The 20,043-nt window shown below is 34.3% G+C and overlaps 1 protein-coding gene across 2 annotated transcripts in view; it reads left to right on the top strand.

Moving 5' to 3' along the window:
- The window catches only part of CLINT1 (clathrin interactor 1), a 57,593-nt gene extending 38,342 nt beyond the window's left edge, over positions 1 to 19,251 (top strand). The window contains exons 7-12 of one of the 2 annotated variants that reach the window (XM_036096251.2): positions 1,150 to 1,396; positions 3,385 to 3,454; positions 10,819 to 10,893; positions 14,231 to 14,523; positions 16,126 to 16,330; positions 17,509 to 19,251. In XM_036096251.2, coding sequence (XP_035952144.1) covers positions 1,150 to 1,396; positions 3,385 to 3,454; positions 10,819 to 10,893; positions 14,231 to 14,523; positions 16,126 to 16,330; positions 17,509 to 17,855 — 1,237 coding nt within the window. In that variant the 3' untranslated portion in view covers positions 17,856 to 19,251. The remainder of the gene's footprint in view (positions 1 to 1,149; positions 1,397 to 3,384; positions 3,455 to 10,818; positions 10,894 to 14,230; positions 14,524 to 16,125; positions 16,331 to 17,508) is intronic. The other variant, XM_036096253.2, reaches the window with a different exon arrangement.
- Positions 19,252 to 20,043: the final 792 nt, after the last annotated feature.

The raw sequence follows: 20,043 nt of genomic DNA, 5'->3' as shown, positions 1-20,043 counted from the left end.
TGAGAAATTGGTAAGAGACAAGGGCTTCTGAACACTTAATCGGAACTTGTAGATTCCCTAAAATGCTTATAGATAAAAATACATTTAACCCTTTTGCTCTATGTGAGACGCTCTTCTTGATCCTTGATTAATAGAGGTTCCAAATTGATTTATATTTAAGTAGAAATTGCTGTAGATTTGTCTGGGATAAATTAGTATAGTTTTAAGGAGAATTTTAATTGTTTTATTGCAGAATATTTATAAATTAAACCATCTACTCTAAAATTAAGTAATACAAGCAATGGAGCATATTTCAGGTAATTTCTCTCTGTCCTGCTTGCACCAGAAAAAAACCTCAATGCTTTATTACTGAAGAACAAATTAGTGCTGATGTTTTAAATTCATGGCATATGAAAAATCCAGTTTTATTATTATTATGTATGTTTTTCTTTTGCCCTGTTAAAAAAGGGAAAAAATTTTGAGTATGCTGAAAAAGGAATTATTTTAAATATGCTTTTTCCTGTAAAGCAATTAGTAAGGTATAAGTTTGATCTCCTTATACTATAGTAAAATAGAGCACTGTTGTTGTAAAGTGCAATACTTCATATTTTTTTGCATTTACAGGTGAGCATTTAGTCATTTGAATTTAGTTAGGATAGTGTTGAAATTTCAGTGTCCACTGAAATTGTAATATTTTATTATGTATTTGTATGAGTATATGAGTCAGTGACAGAATTGTTATTTAAATGGGACTATAGTTTGCACACAGTCCATTTCAAGAAAATGGTCATCAAATGCAGATGTTTGAGCTCACGGGATCTCATCAGTTGATTCTGATATTTTATTTTTTAATTAAGCTTTAAATCTATAATACATAAACACTTGAATTACTTCAGACTTTTTTTATTTGTACACATTTATGTGAATATGTTTTTGTAGCAGTGTTTTAGACTTACCTAGGGAATTGAGCAGGTTCCCATTTCCCCTCCCCAACACATACATATCATTATTCAGATAGCTTAGATAACATTCTGTTGATCCCTGTCAAATAGTTGGAGTATGGAATTTTGGAGTTACTGCATTTGAAATTCTTTAGCTCAAATCACTGAGGGCTCCATTTTAAAATAACCCCTAGTCTTATTATTTTGCTTCATTTTTAATATCTTTTAGCGACAGTGATGAGGAAAAGAAAGCAAGAAGAGGCAGATCTCCCAAAGGTGAATTCAAAGATGAAGAGGAGACTGTGACGACAAAGCATATCCATATCACACAGGCCACAGAGACCACCACAACCAGACACAAGCGCACAGCAAATCCTTCTAAAACCATTGATCTTGGAGCAGCAGCACATTACACAGGGGACAAAGCAAGTCCAGATCAGAATGCTTCAACTCATACACCTCAGTCTTCACTTAAGGTGGGAAAGGCATGAGTTTACACACTATACACAGTTTTATTCTTACAGATTACTTCTAGAATTACTGCAGTAGGCTTGGGCATTCCTAGGCAATCATATTAATTATAGATCGTCTGACCTGTATTACTCAGAGTCATTAATAATAAGAAATCTCTTTGGGGGAGGAAACCTGTCCAATTGCTGCATGATTGTGTATGCACTTTCTATGAAAGTAGAAATGACACTTTGGGTTCGTTTAGGAACAGTGGCGAATCAGAATGTAGTGCATTTGTTTCTTTCTGCACACCATCACTGGTTGTCAAACACAATGAGATTCACTAAGGAAAACAAGATTATTTAGAAGTTGTAAGAAATGACAGAAGAGGACCAACTAGATATATAGGGGAAATAGTCTCATTTTTATATAGAGATGTTGCCTATGAAGGGAGGCTTATTTGCCTCACTACTGATCGGTAGCAGCACTGCCTTCTTCATTTGTTTTTTATTCACCCACAGAAATGAAATCCACCTACTAGATACCTGGCCACAAGCTAGTGTTTTGTCAGTCTCCCCTACTAGTGTTTACCCAGCTTGTGTCTTTGCATCAGAAGTAGCAAAAAGCTAGGGAAAACATTTTTCTAATGTATCCTGCAGATTGTAGTTAACTCTAAAAATAAAGCTAGTCATACTTAGTGGCAAGAACAGGTTCTCTGTCAAGTTTTGCCAAATATCTTCTGTGTATAATTGCACCCATCTTGTTAGTTTTGATGAAAACCTCAATTAAAACTCAACTTTAATTGTAGTTAAAGAGGGGAAATGGCTTTGTTAGTTCTTTGTGGTCTTAGATTTCCCCTGCTATACGTATAGTTAGCTTACTGACGGCTGTGCAGGATCTGGTAGATAGTCATAATTAAAACCTGAATACATATGGCTGTTAAAAGGAGAATTCGTGTCAGGTTGCACAAGGAAAATCATCCAAACTGTGTAACTTTTTTTAACAATAAGTTAAAATTTTTGTATGTTAAAAGATTTTAAATAGCAGTTTGAAATACAGCCTAAATACATGTCACTCTGCCATAAATATTTTACATTGATAGTGTAAGCTTTGTGATTTTTTTTTTTTAAAACTACAAAAATAATGTCTAGAAGGCCAGAGTTTTTGGAAAGTTACTCAACTGCTTTGATCTCTTTCAATCACAAAGCCTTTTTGAACCAGCATATAGTATTTTAATCTTCAGGGCTCAAATTAACATGCCTAGGAACTTACAGTGTTTCCCTGTTGCCTAGCAATTCGTTCTAATTATCATATATGTATTGAACATATAGGACATTTGCATCAAGGTACTTAGGACTATAGGGGAGAGAAAAATCATAAACTCCAGCCCACATTTTAGTTTGGGAACTAAATGTGAAGCGATTAGATGTGAAGTTATGTCATACAACATAGAATGACTTGTGTGGTATACAAATAGTAATCAAAGAATCCTAGAATCATAAAATCATAGAGTTTTAGAGCTGGTTAGGATCTTGGTCTCTAATCCAATGGATCTCAGACCTTCTTATGCTTTGGAATTCTCAAGGGAGCTTTGTCAGCCTGTAGAGGCCAAGATCCCACCCCGGGCAGGTGTGACTCAGTGTTGTGATGGGCTGGGGCATGAGTATTTTTTAGTTCTTCTCAAATGATTCTGATATATAGCATTAAGATTTGAGTGGGAACTGGAAGGTATGTTTTCCAGAGTGAAATGCAGTAGGAAAAGAAATGAGTTAGGGAAAACAGTGTAGATGATGTTAGGGATTTTACAGTGCTAGGGATAGAATTACTTAAAAATAACAATCTCTGCATAAGACTTCAAGGTCACTTCTCTTTTTTCAGAAAACTAAATGTACCCTTATTAAGATGTTACGGGTATTTGTGTCTAAGTTGAGAATCAGAGATGACTAGAGCAGGTTTAAGAAAACAGTAGAAATTTGTTTTCTAAGCTTATTTAAGGTTCTGTGTGTGTTTTCAGACTTCAGTGCCTAGCAGCAAGTCATCTGGTGACCTTGTTGATCTGTTTGATGGCACCAGCCAATCGACAGGTAAGCTTCCACATTGGCTTTTTTCTTTTCAGTAACCTTGATTTCAGAGTAATTTTTCAAAATGCCAAATAAAGGATAGAATGAAAAATTTTTTTGCATTGGATTTATTTTTAATGTGAAATTAGTGACCCTTGAGCATTATTTGGGAAAAATTGTTTAATTGCCTAAAGTAAAGAGGAGTGCTTAAATATTTGACCAATAATTCAGTAGTATCTCTGTCTCTCCTTAATTTCTTAGTGCTGAATGGGGTCCCTTGCTTTCTCTATAAACAAAATGTACTGCTCTGCCCATTTTACTGTCTTTCCTTAAATCTTAATTCTGGCTCTCAACATCAGCTATAGTAGAATTCATTTAAGCTTTTTACTCAGTTATTTAACAAGTATTTATTGAACCAGACACTGGTCTGCGTGCTTGAGGTATAATGCTTAGTGAAACAAAGTTCTTGTCCTCATGGGAAGGTCAGGTGGAAGAAGTAATCTTTAATCAAAGAGTCACATATGAAAGTACGTAACCACCTACCTGACATATTTTAAGGAGGCCATAGCAAAACAGTAGTCTCTTTACCAAGATTTTCATAGAGATAGGATTAATTACTTCTTCAGTTAGATTTTCAGTATATGCCAGATTTGATTTGAGTAATTCCCTATATATTGTTTTCAAGAAAATTGGCATTTTAGGTTGCATTTGATGATTATGGAGTTCTAATAAAGTCCTGTGCTACAAGTCAAAACAGCTTAAGAAATACAACTTCTATTTAAAGATGATCTTTCCCAACCTGTTTAAAGTTTATTTCACATTAAAACGTAGATGGTAAGAGTGGTGTATGAATAATGTACAAAGTAAATCTATTGTTCCTCAATGTGTATAGTGATTTTTCAAAAGTGAATTGTTTTAAAATTTATATTAGTGCTTAAATGGAAGCCTGTGATTTTCATTGATAGTTTAGTACATGTAATTAATAGAAAGTCTTCTGTTATTTTCTTCTTCTCCTTGCCCACTATCATAAAATTCTTGGACTGGGATTGAACTTCATGGGGCATCTGGTTCAACCAGTTTCTGAGCTTCTTCAGTTCCTGTTCCCTTTTTTCTATAACTCTTAACTGTTCCTAAAATTATTCTGTAAACTCTATTGAACTGTCATGCCCAAGGTTACAAACAACTACATTAGTTTAACAATTTATGTTGGTGTCTTTTTGTATGTTTAAAATCTTAGCTGTAGGGGCGCTTGGGTGGCTCAGTCGTTAAGCGTCTGCCTTCGGCTCAGGTCATGATCCCAGGGTCCAGGGATCGAGCCCCGCATCAGGCTCCCTGCTCCGTGGGAAGCCTGCTTCTCCCTCTCCCACTCCCCCTGCTTGTGTTCCCTCTCTCATTGTCTCTCTCTGTCAAATAAATAAATAAAATCTTTTAAAAATAAAAAAATAAAAATAAATAAAATAAAATCTTAGCTGTAGAGGCATCTGGGTGGCCCAGTCGGTGGTTAAACGTCTGCCTTCAGCTCAGGTCATGCTCTATGGGTCCTGGGATTAAGCCCCACATCAATCCCTGCGGAGCAGGGAGCCCGCTTCTCCCTCTCCCTCTACTGCTGCTCCCCCTGGTTGTGCTCTCTCTCTCTGTCAAATAAATCTTTAAAAAATAAATAAATAAAAATAAAATCTTAACTGTAGTATTAACAGTTAGTGTGTAGTCATATAATACAGACATAGTGTCACAGAATTTCAACTATTTTGGACTTCCTGGCATGAAATATTAAGGAGCCCCTTTCATGCATCTGTGGAAAAGTTTTAATGGAGCAATCAGAGAAGAATTAACTAGGAAGGTCAGATGAGTGATGTAACTTTTTTCTTCAGTGATACCAAGATTGCTTTGAACAGAGAGAATTATTAAATAACCAACATGCTTCCTTCGCTTGGCAAGAAACTGTTGAGTGCTTTTTCTTCAGTGCAGACAGTTAGATTGACTAATTAAATAGAAATAGCAATTAATATTAATACAGTAATTGAGACAAAGTCTGAATGAAATCTGAGAAGTTTCTTGCCTTAATGTTTGTTTTATCATAATATTCTCTAAAAACAAACTGAATATGGGTCTACATCAGAATTATTTTTTAAAGTTCTCTTATGTTTGAAACAGTATGCTTACCCAGTTTGTGTAAAATCCCCTCCAGTCATGACATAAATTTGTTACCCCAAATCTCTATTTAAATACTTTAGTAAGGTATTTTAAATTGACTTGAGCAGTGGAAAAACTATTGGATATTAAATCTCCAGCATCTACACATGAAAAAGTCTAAGAATTTACCATATTAAGCATTGCTATTTGGCATACCATTTGGGTGTCATTTACCAGATGTGCCTATACTTAAAATATCACCATCATGCAAGTAATATGGGCATGAACTGTAAACCTAAGCAGATAAGGCGGCCTCTGTACCTCTCACCAGATAAATACCTCCTCTGAGAATATGCTCAGATTTTCTTTTTTTTTTTTAATATGTTACAACATCCTTTTGTTAACATCTTCAAAAGTATGTGTGGCAAAATCATTGGAGAATATCTACCCAGTTTTAAAATATACATGTGAAACCCATTCATCAAGAATCCATCACCACTATGGTGATGTTCTTTTAAAATCTGCACTATAAGGATATTTTGGTGGCTTTTACATATAGTACATTTCTAAGTAAATATTCTTAAAAATGAATTAATTTTACAGTATTTAGAAAATAGGCCAGTTAAAACTAGAATGCCAAAAACATCCCATTTCATTTTTTTACTGTATCTCACCTTTGTAAAAGGCCACATTGTCTCCTTTGTCCCTTTCTAATTAAGGAATTTAGGTCTTGACTGACATACTATTCCATAAGTTATCTCTAGTACAATAAATGAGGTTGAAGAGAAAATACACTTTAGTCAGTACAAATAGAGGGCCATTACATGACTTGCAATATGTTTTGAATTCTTTTTTTTTTTTTTTAGTTTAAAAATTGTTTTAAAGATTAAGGTATGTCAAATCCAAAATGTTGATTACATTTGTATTTGAACCTGTTGCCTTGTACCTAGTAATCACAAAAATTAGTTGAGGATATTTACCATGAATATGAACCACATTCTTACATATTCAGTATACTGACTTATATGTTAGAATTTCCATGGGGTTGTCTCTAATTTAAGCCAAGTTTACTAAAAATAAAATTTTTTAACATATTCTCTTCACTAATTAAAGTCATGCATGCTCATTTTAGAAATTTGACGGAAAACAAGTGATTCACCATGACTTGGATGCATAATAATTTGAGTGAATACTCTTTTTTTAAGTACACTTTCTATATATTCAGTCAATATATTAAGCATTTATTACATGGCAGATCTTTTTCAGGCTTTTGATAAGGCTTTTATTTTTCTGTGAACTGCTTTTCACCCAAGTTCTCATGACCGTTTCCCTATGATCGTTGGTATTCTTTTACAGACTTGTAATTGCTTTATATCTTAACATTGTATGGATATGCTGTAATTTATTTAACCAAATAGTCTCTTATTTTTTGGGTATTAGGTTTTGTTTTGTTTTTTTCCGAATTTTTCTCTATTACAGTAGTGGAGTAGCATCTTTCAAAACCATCCAGTTTGGTAAGGAGAAAATAGTATTTCATTTTATTTTGCATTCGTTTGATGCCTGAGTTTGAATACTTTTGCTGTTCTTATAGGCCAATTGTAACTTATCTTTTCATGTTCCTTTGTCCATTTCTTTTAGTGGGGGTTTTTATCCTTAGTGTTTTATATATAAACTTCACGTATATATGTATTATATATTAATCTTTGTCATACGTTTATTTTTTTTGCATTGTCAGTTCTTTTATATTTACTAGAATTATTGCACAAGTTTTTTATAAGGTAATCTAGATTAAATTCTTTGTTGAAGAAAATTTTCATTTGAAGTTTAAGCACTGTCAGTTCAGCTATATTTTTCCTGTTCACAGTATTGCTTTGGAAAATACATGTTCCCAGCTGGTGATTGTAAATAACCTCCTTGCTATCCTGAAAAGGCAGATGGAAATGGTTCATTTATAATGACAGTTCTCATGTGGGAATCTTGAAGGATAGCTCTTGTGAAATTTAGCAATCTTCCACATGCAGCAATTTTTGGTACACTCTTTTATTTAAATTCCCTTAGATTGAAGTTATCTGGGAAAATGCTTCAGTATAGAAAATTTCTGTTGAATTTAAGGCATTGGTATGAGTAACATCACACATATGTCTCTCCTCCTAGGAGAGAGAAACTTTTCCTAAAAGAAATAAAGAGATTTTAAATTACTGAGATAGTTTGAGACCGTTTTCAAAGATCATATTGTGTAAAACCCAAGGAGAAGCATAATCTGTGGCACCTCAAAAGATTAGAGAAAACTTAAGTCCTTTTCAAGAAAAGGTGGCTTCTATTTGTAAAATATTATGTGTGTTTCCATTCTTTACTTGCAGTATTCTTAAATTGGTTATGTTGAAATCAAACTCCCTATAGTATGGGTGGAGAGGTATAATATTTGCTGTAGATAAGTTATGAATACAATATAACTTCAGTTCAGATGTGAGAAGGTAAAGCAATGGAGTAACAAAGTAGGTAATTATCTGAAATACTAAATCAGGATATGACAAAAGTAAAGTATCTTATCCTGTTTGAAGTTATGATCCTGTAGTATTCAAGTGCCTTTTTCTACATCATGCACTTTCTTTGTAGCCCAGACTGGATAAGATTTGAAAATCCCTAACTTGTTTAGCATAATAAATTACATATTGATGTCTATTCACTGCTGGATGAAGCAAATTAAAATAATCCCCAATTTTCAAATCGCTTAGTGTTCTAGCAAATGATTAACTGTCATTCTGTTACCTAACAGTATACTTTGATCAATATTTTTAACATGAAGGAACAATACAGAAGACAAATTTATGAATATAAAGCAGCAACTGTTTGCAACATTCATGTCCCTCCTAGTTTTTATTAATGTATGTGCTTGTTTATATAGTTTAAAAATATAGCTCATTGATCTCTTATGCCCCTCACCACATTTTTTCATGATTTTGTATCTTTAAAGAAGAGAAAAATAAATCACTGTGATGTTATTCTTTGGATAAAGTGAAAGTAGCCAGATGAACTGTAGTGTTGGTAGGAATTGAGAACCTTGGCCTTGGTGGGAGTTAGTTCATGGTGAGTGAGGATAGATGTGAATATGTGCATCTGTAATGAGGTAAAGAAATGAGAAATTTGTTATGCTTGCTGATAGTTGACTACAGTAAATGTGCATTAAAAAGAAATACCAAGTACACATGTATCAGAAACTGATTTGTTCCTTTTATTACTGCTGGCCATTTATTAAGAAGGGAAGATGGTTCTAGTTTAATTAACCCAGTTGAGTGTAGCAGATGGGGCAGAATGTCTTGCAGCGATAAGACAATTCAGAAATGGCACCAGATGTTGGAATCTGTCCCTGGTGGTATTTGAGTGCAACCCAGATGTTCCAGTCCCACCTGGCTAGTTTCTAAGCACTGCAGGCTAAGCAGCTGTGATGTAACCTATATAATGTTCGCATAACACTAAAAGCACCATAATTGAACTGCTGCTCTAAACTTCTAAGGTTGTGACTCTTAAGAGGTGAAATCTTTAAGGACAAAGAAAAATAAGGACAGCTATTTAAGGTTTTAGATCCTTTGGCTATTGCTATTTTGTTGATAACTGAATTGGACAGAAATGGAATATTAAAATTTAGTATAATATTGTTCAAATTGTAGGTAATTCTTATCCATGTAGTGTTTACAAATAAAAATTTGTATGAGAATGTGCTGTTACGCACACAGAGATTGATTTGCAGCCTCTGGATCTCACCCCTTTAAAAACACCAATCTAGAAGTAGCAAAAACCTGTTATTTTTTCATGTATTAAAAATGGAAGTATCTGCCTGTTCATGGAGTAGACAATAGAAAACAAATAGTCCACCAAAATCATTGCATTCATTTTTTCCCTATGTAGCTATTAAAACTGATGTTTATGCAAATCAACCTCAAAAATTTTTCCCTTTTATTTAAAAAAAAACTTCAAACCTATAGAAAATTTGCCACATTTTTTTTTATAAATTTTTTTAAAGATTTTATTTATTTATTTGACAGAGACATAGCGAGAGAGGGGAACACAAGCAGAGGTAGTGGGAGAGGGAGAAGCAGGCTTCCCACAGAGCAGGGAGCCCGATGTGGGGCTCGATCCCAGGACCCTGTGATCATGACCTGAGCCGAAGGCAGACGCTTAACGACAGCCACCCAGGCACCCCAGAAAATTTGCCACATTTTCTTCATCTCTCTCTCTCTAGATCGTTTTTGTTGTTCGTTTACTGTGTACCATTTGTTTATTGTGTACCATTTGAGAGAAAATTGGAAATACCAGGACATTTTGCCCCCAAAATACTTAAGCATATATCTTCTTAAAACAGGGACATTCTCCTTTATAATCACAATATAATTATCATACCTGGTATATTTAACATTTAAACAGTATTGTCTAATACTGATGTCTCAATTATGTCATTTCAGAATAGCACTTTTTAAAAAAATCCAGAATCCAATCAAGGATCATGCATTTCATTTACTTGTCATGTTTCTTTAGGCTCCTTTCATCTGTAGCAGTTCCAGTCTTCTTTGTCTTTTATGATGTTGACATTTTCTGAAGAGTCTTGAGAGTTGTTTTGCAAAATGTCCCTCAATTTGTAATTTGTCTGATTCATTCCTCATGATTACATTCAGGTTAAATATTTTTGGCTGGAATTCTTAACACGGGTGATGATTTCCTTTTCAGTCCCTTGCCATTAAAGGGCCCACGAATACTGTTTTGTCTGATTATTAGTGGCATTAAATTTGATCAGTTGTTCAGGTTGATATCCATTCAGTTTCTCCATTGTAAAAGTAGCTTCATTCCTTTGTATTTACTAAGTAATCTGTGGGGTGATGTTTGGTGATTATGTGAATATCTTACTCCCTAGCAACATTTTACCCAGGTTTTAGCATCCACCGAAGATTCTTATAAAGAGCATAATCGACTGGATAAAAACCACAGGTCCACACTGTGTTCAGGCAATGTGAGGGATAACTTAACCACAAGTGTAGTGTCAATTACTTACAAGATAAAGCACTGAGGAATGTAAGAGTTTGTGGTAGCTTAAAAGGAACATGGGACGTGAAAACCTAGATCAACAAACTAGCTTCTATGATGGGTCTGGAGTCTCTGATATTAGGTAATTTTTAAGTGTGGTGCTAAAATGGCTTCCTGAAATTGCTATCTGTTGTTCTGTGGCTTTAACGGTTTAACTTTTCTTCATGCTTAATTTCTAGGAGGATCAGCTGATTTATTTGGAGGATTTGCTGACTTTGGCTCAGCTGCTGCATCAGGCAATTTCCCTTCCCAAGGTATGATACAATTTGATTGGCCAGAAATCTAGGGGCAGTGTAAAGGTTATCAAGACCAGACAATTCCCTTCTCTACCAAATAAGCTTCTTTTTGGTGTTTTACTCCTTGTAGTATTTATAATTCCTAAATCCTAAAGAATTTATTCACAAAGATATTTTATTGGGTCGGTGTCTTAACTATGCCAAATAAATTAATTTAGTTGCAAACTACTCAGGCAGGCACACCTAAATAAAATTGCCCTTTTTATAAGTGACTCTTGTTTAGCTTTTTTGGGGGGGGGGGAAGGGGGAACAGCATGGTGGGTAGTATGAATAAGTATAACTTCAATTTAGCAGGAAGAATATTATGGTTTATGTTTAGCTTATATGATATGATCCCAAGGACATTGGGATTGGGCAGACTATCTTAATAAAACTCATTTCTTTGTAATTTAGATATATATTAAGAGCATTTCTATAAAAGATTACTGAACTTCATTTTGACACATCCTTAAGTAGTGAGCATTTGAACTTCAGGCAAAACTTGCCTCCATGTTAGATTAGAAATTTTAAAATGCCCTCGATTTATTATGGTGATCATTTTGCAGTATATTACAGATACCAAATCTTTATGTTATGTACTTGGAACTAACAATATAGGTTTAAACATCAAGGATTGAGGTGAAGCATTTGTCTTTTTTTCCCTTTCTTTATGAATATTTTTACCTTACTGCCTCTGCCATCTAGTATGGTAGCTGTTTAACTTTGGGAAAGCTGGTGACCTCCAACTTTCTAAAATCAGGAACACCATTTGACATGTTCTTTATAAGGATATAAAGTAATGTCTATAGAAGTGTATAGAATAGGGACTAAGTTTGTTATTAAGTGTCCTTTAAGTTGTAAAGGAGTTGGCTGTAGTATTTTTTGGTATAAATCTTGTCACTCTGAAGTTTGAGAGATAATATGAAAATTTAGTTACAAATTTCAAACATGAGGTGAGGCAGGGAGAAAAGGTGTAATTTAGCTGAATTAGTCTTACTCATTTCAAGTAGAATTATTGCCATTAGACTAATTGAATTAAAATTTATATTTAGTAATGTCTGATTTAGTTTTGTGAGGATTTAGGAAGAAAGATACATAGGCTTTAATTATGTGGGGTTATTTTGATAACCTGCTTGTATAAATTCTGAGTATTTCTCAGAAACCAAAATTGTGGAGTGATTAGCTTCATCTTAGAAGTGTGGTTATGTCTTCTAAGGGTTAATACCTTACTTTAGGCAGATCAAGTGGCAGATAAACATTGCCCTAATTTTACAGACTGCCTGTGTAATTCTGAGTTTTTATGTATATAAAGTTGCCTACTATGCAAATAATTCGAATATCTTAATGTTGCTAAGTGATACATCTCTTCATCTGTTTGCGTGTGATTAATATAACCTGATCACCATTACGCAAGGGGCTGAAACTGTTGCAACTATGATTAATCATTTCTGAACAATATATGCCCCACTAGAAATCTCTTCCTCCTATGATTAATCATCTCAGATAAAGTTTTCAGATGGGGCAACACATATTGCCCCAGTTTCCATTCTTACTCTGTTTTATAGATCAAGCATATAGGAAATCAGCATAAAGTTTACCTTTATCCTTCAGGTCTTTCTTAAATTAGTTTAAATTGTTTAATATATAGAACTAATTGTAAAACTCTTAAATCAGTCTTTTTTGTAAAGATAAAAGACGTATTTTAGTAAAACCCTGAGGTAATAAATATTAGCCCAGTTCTTGTATTAAATTGTTGGTAGAGCGTGGGTTTTCTAAGTGAATTATTTTCTTTTGAAGAGGCTCACGTTTTAATATGGTAATAGAGAAATATAATTTTAAAGACTTAATGTTATTGTTCCTTTAAATATTTAGCATAATGAGACATAGTATTGGAGTGGTTGGTTACCTTTTAGGCTAGACAAAATGTATTTCCAAGTTGTAAGTGAACATGGAGTACAAAGAGATGGTGTTAATTAACTTGGAAATATGTACTGTTCTCTTTCAGATGACAGTTTATGTGTAGCTCTTTCTTCACCTTTGCTTTTTCAACTTTCATTAATTCATATTTATCTATTTGTCCCTTTCTCAGAGAAAGGTTTATTTACTTAGAGTCATGCATAATCTATTTAAATAATTTTTTTATTATCAATTGCCTTTATATTTATTGTGTTCCAAATAGTATGTATACAGAATTTTAGAAGCTTGACCTACATTGTTTTATGGCCTACCTAAAGGAAAGAGAATGTGGTGTGTTTGGTCCTTCCCTGCGTTTTCACAATTAATCCATAGTAACAAGAATAAACCCTAAATGCACTTACATATTAAATTAATCCTCACACAAAAAAATATTTAACCTTCACAACTTAGATTTTTTAAAAAGTGAGACACAGAGAGGGTTATGTAGTTTTCCCAGGGTCACTCATCTAGTAAGGTACAAAAACCATGCTCTTAAACACTATAGTCCATTAATTAACCTATTATCAATTTTTATATAATGCATTAAATCTTTAACTTGTTATAATTATCTTTGAATGTAATGATAAGAGTTCCCCCCCCTTTTTTTAATATTAGCATTGAGTTCCCTTCTATACCCCGCTTTTTATTTAAATAAAAAAATTGAACAGTCCAATTTGAAGCAAGCACTATACTAAGGTTATATATACCATGGCTATCTACAGCCCTTGTGTTGTCAATGAAAGCATGGCCAAAAGGGTAAGAACTTCTTCAGAAATTTACTAAGCCTGCTCTTAATTTTACTGAATTTTTCTTTTCCATGCTTTTCTGTTTTCTTTATGAATTTTATCTCATGAATTTGGGATTTTATTTACATGAGACCATATAAATCATAGTTTGATTTCTCTTTAAACCTTTCCAAATAATGAATGGGTGAAATGAATTGAATTTTCTGATTTTATTGAGTGTCTCCTCACTTGAGGATTCTCGATCTCCCAACAAAAAGTTTAACCAGTTAAGTTTTCTTGCTCTTCAGGGTCTTAGGCTAATTCATATTTGTTTAGCTGGCAGTATATTTGATGATATGCAAACTTAGGATGAAGGAAAGTTTTGATTGTAATTTCTGTGTATCACCTCAGACCTGCCAAGAGGTGGATTTTACTTTATATGTGAATTTTTTTTCCTTTGCCACCTTGTTAACATTTGTGGAATATTCATGAGAAAAATAATGTCCAGATGGAGATGGTACCTGCAGATGTTAATCTGGATGGACACAGATCAGCTCTACTTTGTTTCATTTCATACATTGTTATTTTGTTCTGCACATTTCAGGAAGTTTCTTACCCTCACTGTTCCTTCTTAGTTACAGCAACAAGTGGGAATGGAGACTTTGGTGACTGGAGTGCCTTCAACCAAGCGCCGTCAGGCCCCGGTGCCTCCGGCGGTGAGCTCTTTGGCGGGGCTTCACAGCCGTCTGTAGAACTTGGCAGTGGCTCACAGCCAGCGTTAGGCCCACCTCCAGCTGCCTCAAATTCTTCGGACCTATTTGATCTTATGGGCTCGTCCCAGGCAACCATGACATCTTCCCAGAGTATGAATTTCTCTATGATGAGCACTAATACTGTAGGCCTGGGGTTGCCCATGTCAAGATCACAGGTAAGTTGTCTGCCTCCCTTGGAAACTTCGATTCCTAGTCTTTGAGATTCTGTAACTAATGTAATGGTAGACTATCGTGAGACGGAAAAAAAAAGCCATACATAGTTTTTGCACATTGCATTTATCTTAGACTCTTTCCCCTGGTGGGTTCTAGAGAGCAAGGCCTTCTCACCCATCTTGTAGTCCATGCAAAGCCAAGCATGATGCCTTGCACAGAGGAGGCACTTGCTAAAAATTTATTGAATTCATAAACAATTTGGTATTTAGTAGTTTAAAAAATCTATTTTTAATAAGGAATAGAGATAATTGCTTCACCCTGGCCTATATTCACTTAGTAAAATCTCTGATCCTCAAAAAAATGTCATTGGTTGCAAGGAGTCGTTACCAATATAGAAAATCATTCTCTAAAATGATGAATACTCTTCCCTATTTTAGGCCTGTTCTACATTATGTAATTTTTATATAGGCTCTTTTGTCAACTCTCATTTTCATAAAGAAAAACAACTAAATGGGAGTTTTTGAGTTCACTTTTTTACAGTTAAATCTAAATTACCTAATACTAAGAATTCACACAAGCTAAAAAAAAAAAAATTTCACACAAGCACAGAGTCAGAGTATATCTGTCTGAGTTGTACCAGGAACTTGCTGTTTTTGATTCAAGCAATTCAGAATATTTTTTATGATGCTAATTACTCATTTTAATATGTAGATTCTCCTCTTTTGGGTATTAGGATGGAGGAAGAGAAGAAAGAAGCAGAAAGGTGATGTTCTATATAACAGAAGTTGGACCTAACATTAAGAAAAAGGACATGAAAGGCACACCAGTACCATTAAATTGAACTGTGCACCACTAAACAAGCCCAAACCACTTTATTCTTTTGAGTTTCTTTCATGTGGTCTAAACATAAAGCCAGTCTACTTATTTGCAGTCTTAATTGCAGCTGTGTTGTAATTATTTACATTGGTACATTTTTAATTACTTTTCCTGTTTCTATTCCTTTTCCTTTTTTCTGTCCTTTTCATAGTTATCCTTAGTAACTACGAGGCATCCCTGCTTCTTTCTCCTGAATTTCTCCTATCTCCTGAATTGGTCCACATATATCAAGTTCCACTAATGTTGCTGCTCACTTTAGGCAATAGAAGTGTACATAGAGCAGGAAAATGTCAGAATTTGTGCAGTATAATTTGTTGCTTTGATAGTTTTGCTTTTTATAACATGAGAAATCATATCCCGAATACAACCCATCTTGTAATAATAAATTTCCACTTGTATATTTCCTTAAAGCTATCCTAACCTGCAGTTGGTAGTTGCCGTGGGATGGTGGCTTCTAGACTTTGGGTGATGGGAGGGTAATTGGTCATATAAATATGTTGGGTTGTTTTTTTTTTTAACCCCAAACATGATTTGGGATTCAGAGGAACCTTTTGGGGAAGCTAGTGATTCAGCTTAAAGAACTTAGCCTAGAACTTTTGTGGTTCTTTTTGGTTTCAGGAGTTTGTTACTAAGTCTAGTGTATATCTGGAGTTATTGTGATTAAATTGCCATTTGATAACCTTTATAGAGCAAATGCTTAATTTTTAGAGCATTTTTCTATTTTCCAGCCTTTGCAAAATGTTAGCACAGTGCTGCAGAAGCCTAATCCTCTCTATAATCAGAATGCAGATATGGTCCAGAAACCAGTCAGCAAAACTCTGCCCTCTACTTGGTCTGACCCCAGTGTAAACATCAGCCTAGACAACTTACTACCTGGAATGCAGCCTTCCAAACCCCAGCAGCCATCGCTCAATACAATGATTCAACAGCAGAGTAAGTTGCCGCAAGACATCTTGCTTCTTTGGTCACTTGTAATCTTTACCCTGATGCCAGGACTAGTTCAAGCCATGAAGTAAGAACACATGATGCGACCGTACTGAAGGCAACCGTGTGATTGCTTAGGAGTTTTTTCCTGTTGGGTTACTTTGTATTCATTCTGCTCTTGGCGTGATAACATTGTATTTTGGTGAGTTTGGGGAATCTAATCATTAAAATGAAAATATTTGTTGTAGAAAATGTTTTATATCTAGGTAAATATGACCAGGAAACAAGGATCATCTTAACTCCATAATCCAGGGATAATCACCATTAATATTTCTTTCTGTCTTTTCTAACCATGTTTTTAATACTTGACATTATTCTGTTTATATTGTTTTGTTTCTTGCAGTTGTCATTCTGCATTAAATTAGCATTTTTCCTGTATTTAATATTCTTAGGGAAAAAATGATTTTTTAGATATTTATAGTTATCCATTATATCAGTGTACAGTTTATTGTTGGTTATTTCCGTTGTTTCCAGCTCTTTGCTATTATAAATAACTCCATGATTTTATATAAATATTTGTACTTGCGATTTTTTTCCTTAATGTAATGTTCTAAAAATAGATTGAATCAAAGGGTATAAAGTTTTTCAAGGCTTTTGATACATAGTAGCTCCTGACAACTCGTTAGGTTGAATTCAACAATAAAGTTCGTCAGAATGATTTTAAAGTGCCTCATGAAAAAAAAAAATGAGTGCCTGGGTGGCTCAGTCAGTTAAGCATCTGACTTCGGCTCAGGTCATGATCCCGGGGTCCTGGGATGGAGCCCCACGTTGGTCACCATGCACAGCAGGGAGTCTGCTTCTCCCTCTCCCTCTGACCCCTCCCCTGCTCATGCTCTCGCTCACTCTCTCAGTCTCTCTCAAATGAATAAATAAAATCTTAAAAAAAAATGAAGTAAAGTGCCTCATGTTTTCCCCCAGCCCACTCTTAACTGTTTCTACATCTTTGGGAAACCAGAGTTAACAACCACAGAGTATTTTTCTAGAGCAAATAATGCGAGTTAATCGACTTTTCTTGTAAAACCACTGTAAAGAATTTTATTAGGGCTTACAAGTGTTGATGGTCAGAAAGATTGTATTATTATTCTGCTTGTTGAATCTAATGTAAAGTTGTTTGTCTCTTCTGGTAGGTATGCAACAGCCTATGAATGTGATGACCCAAAGTTTTGGAGCTGTGAACCTCAGTTCTCCATCAAATATAATTCCTGTCCGGCCCCAAACTAACCCTTTGATGGGGGGACCCATGCCTATGAGCATGCCCAGTGTGATGACTGGCACCATGGGAATGGCCCCTCTTGGAAATACTCCAATGATGAACCAGAGCATGATGGGCATGAACATGAACATGGGGATGTCCACTGCTGGGATGGGCCTCACAGGCACAATGGGAATGGGCATGCCTAACTTAGCCATGACTTCTGGAACTGTGCAACCCAAGCAAGATGCCTTTGCAAATTTCGCCAACTTTAGCAAATGAGAGATTGTAAAGGAGCAGATTGAATGAAGGATTTTTAATGTTGAAGATAGGTGATGTTGGGATGGAAAATGCTAATCAACTCCCCTTTTATCAATTAATTAAAATAAACCTACATAAAGAACCAAAAAGGCTGTTTTATAAAAGTGAAGTATCTAGTATTTCAGATGGCCAGGCAAGGGCACTTCAGATGAGGCAGTCAAAATCATTTTTCCCAGTGAGAATAGACCACAAGTGGGGTAGTGAGACCTTGAAAGCCTTTATAAATTGAAGAGCCCATTTTAACATCATGATTTGTGGGAAGACTGGAATAGGGCTGAATAAATGTGTTTGAATCTCTAATTTTATACTTTTCTTTTCCTGAGGAACTTGATTTTTCTGTCCCTGAATCGCCTTGTCATAATTGGGTCTGTTCCTTTTACTACCACTCTTGAGTCCATAAATGAAATCATTAAAGTTGGATGATCAGTTTTTTATAAAAATATATATTTTTGTCCAAAAAAGGCATACATATGTGATTATGGCTAAATCAAAGGTAACTGGAATGTATATACTTTTGCTAATGTTCCAGCAACACTGCTATTACTATTATACTATCCAAATTTTTATTGTAACGAAACCTCTTCAAGCAATTGGTGATAGCTATGGTACTTTTCCCATATCTTCTGCTATAATTATCCTTTGCAGAACTAGGAAAAATATTTTTTTTCAGGACTGCTCTATGGTTTCCTTTAAAAGAAAAAAAAAAACCCTCCAGTATTTTTGTTTGTTTTTAGCAGTCATTATTTACAATTTGCAGTGGTTAACTTGGCAAGGCTTCCTTCCGTGTTTATCCCTGTGGCTACCACTTACCAGTCAGGAACAGTCAAAAGAGAAAAATATTTATTTTTATTTTTTTGGTGTCTTTTCAAAAAATTGAAAAGGTAAAAATTCATTAAAATTTTAAGTTAAATATAAATGTTAGAACTCAACAATGTTGGCTTTTAGATTTTATACAGTATTCGTTTTGTTTTGGTTTTGAGTGTATATAATATGGCATTAGCAATATGGTTCCAATAGAGAGGAGTTAAATATATATTATTAAAGGAGACCTGTAGCAGTCAAAGATTTTATTCATTTAATGGCAAATAAAGGAAATTAATTAAAATGTTTTCGTTTTCCTGCTGTAATTCTGCATTAAGCTCACATGAAAATCATGATTCTAGAGTTTGGAATGCAAAATTAATTGTTTCACCCTCAAGCTGGGAATATTTTTAAAAATAAATACTATAATATAGGTATCAAATTATTACTTCCCCACTTTGTGTTGAAATTTTTTTTATTAAATTGACAAAACTTTGTTTCCATTGTATTCATAATGTTCTGTTATACATAACATTAAAATGTTCATTAAAATCAATGTTGAACTGCTTTTTCTTTCATTCTGTTAGACATTTGAGATCGTTTGGGGAAAAAATAATTATAATTTGGGCAAAGTAATTTTTATAAATAATTTAAAATTATTTAATGACTTCTCTATTCTTTCCTCTCAGACTCTACTATTAGGAATTAAAAATGAAGCAGCAAAGATATCCTGACCCGCTCCATTCTTGCTAATGTTCCATCTACAACATTTCTAATTAGGCAGAAATTCATGTACTTCAGCTAAGTGGTAATGAAAAGTGATTCATTTGCTGAATAAGAGATGAGAGAGAGTGTAATTAGCTGACTGTGGTTTTTAATCTTTCAACAATTCAATGTGTTTAAATTAGTTTCAAAGAATAGGAGCTTTCAAGTGTTGTTACTTCAGAGCAATCAAGCCAGGCTCCGGTGGCAGCATGGAGAATATCTTCACTGATACTTGAAACACATAATCTTAAGTGAATTTTTTCATTAAACTGAGAGGTATAGCATCACCTTTTCAAATACATATGATTCTCAGAGGAAATAAATATTTTCTTTCTAAACTTTGGTGTTTAAAAATTCTTTTCTAATAAGATTTATCTGTAAAGCATTTTCCATACTATGCCTCCTTCCTATATTATGTCTCTGAAGGCAGAAGGGAGCCAGCCCCAGCTCATGTATGATGGCACCTCAACATACAGTTTGCTATCTTGTCAGTATTTTTGTTTCAGAGCCCCTGAAAGGAAAGAATTGCCTCATTAAGGAATCCATCCAATGTAATGATTTATTTCTGAAAGGGTTACTAAGT

Source organism: Halichoerus grypus, chromosome 2 (genome assembly GCF_964656455.1).
Source record: "Halichoerus grypus chromosome 2, mHalGry1.hap1.1, whole genome shotgun sequence".
NCBI classification, from domain to species: domain Eukaryota; kingdom Metazoa; phylum Chordata; class Mammalia; order Carnivora; family Phocidae; genus Halichoerus; species Halichoerus grypus.
This window is presented reverse-complemented; position numbering and strand designations above follow the sequence as displayed.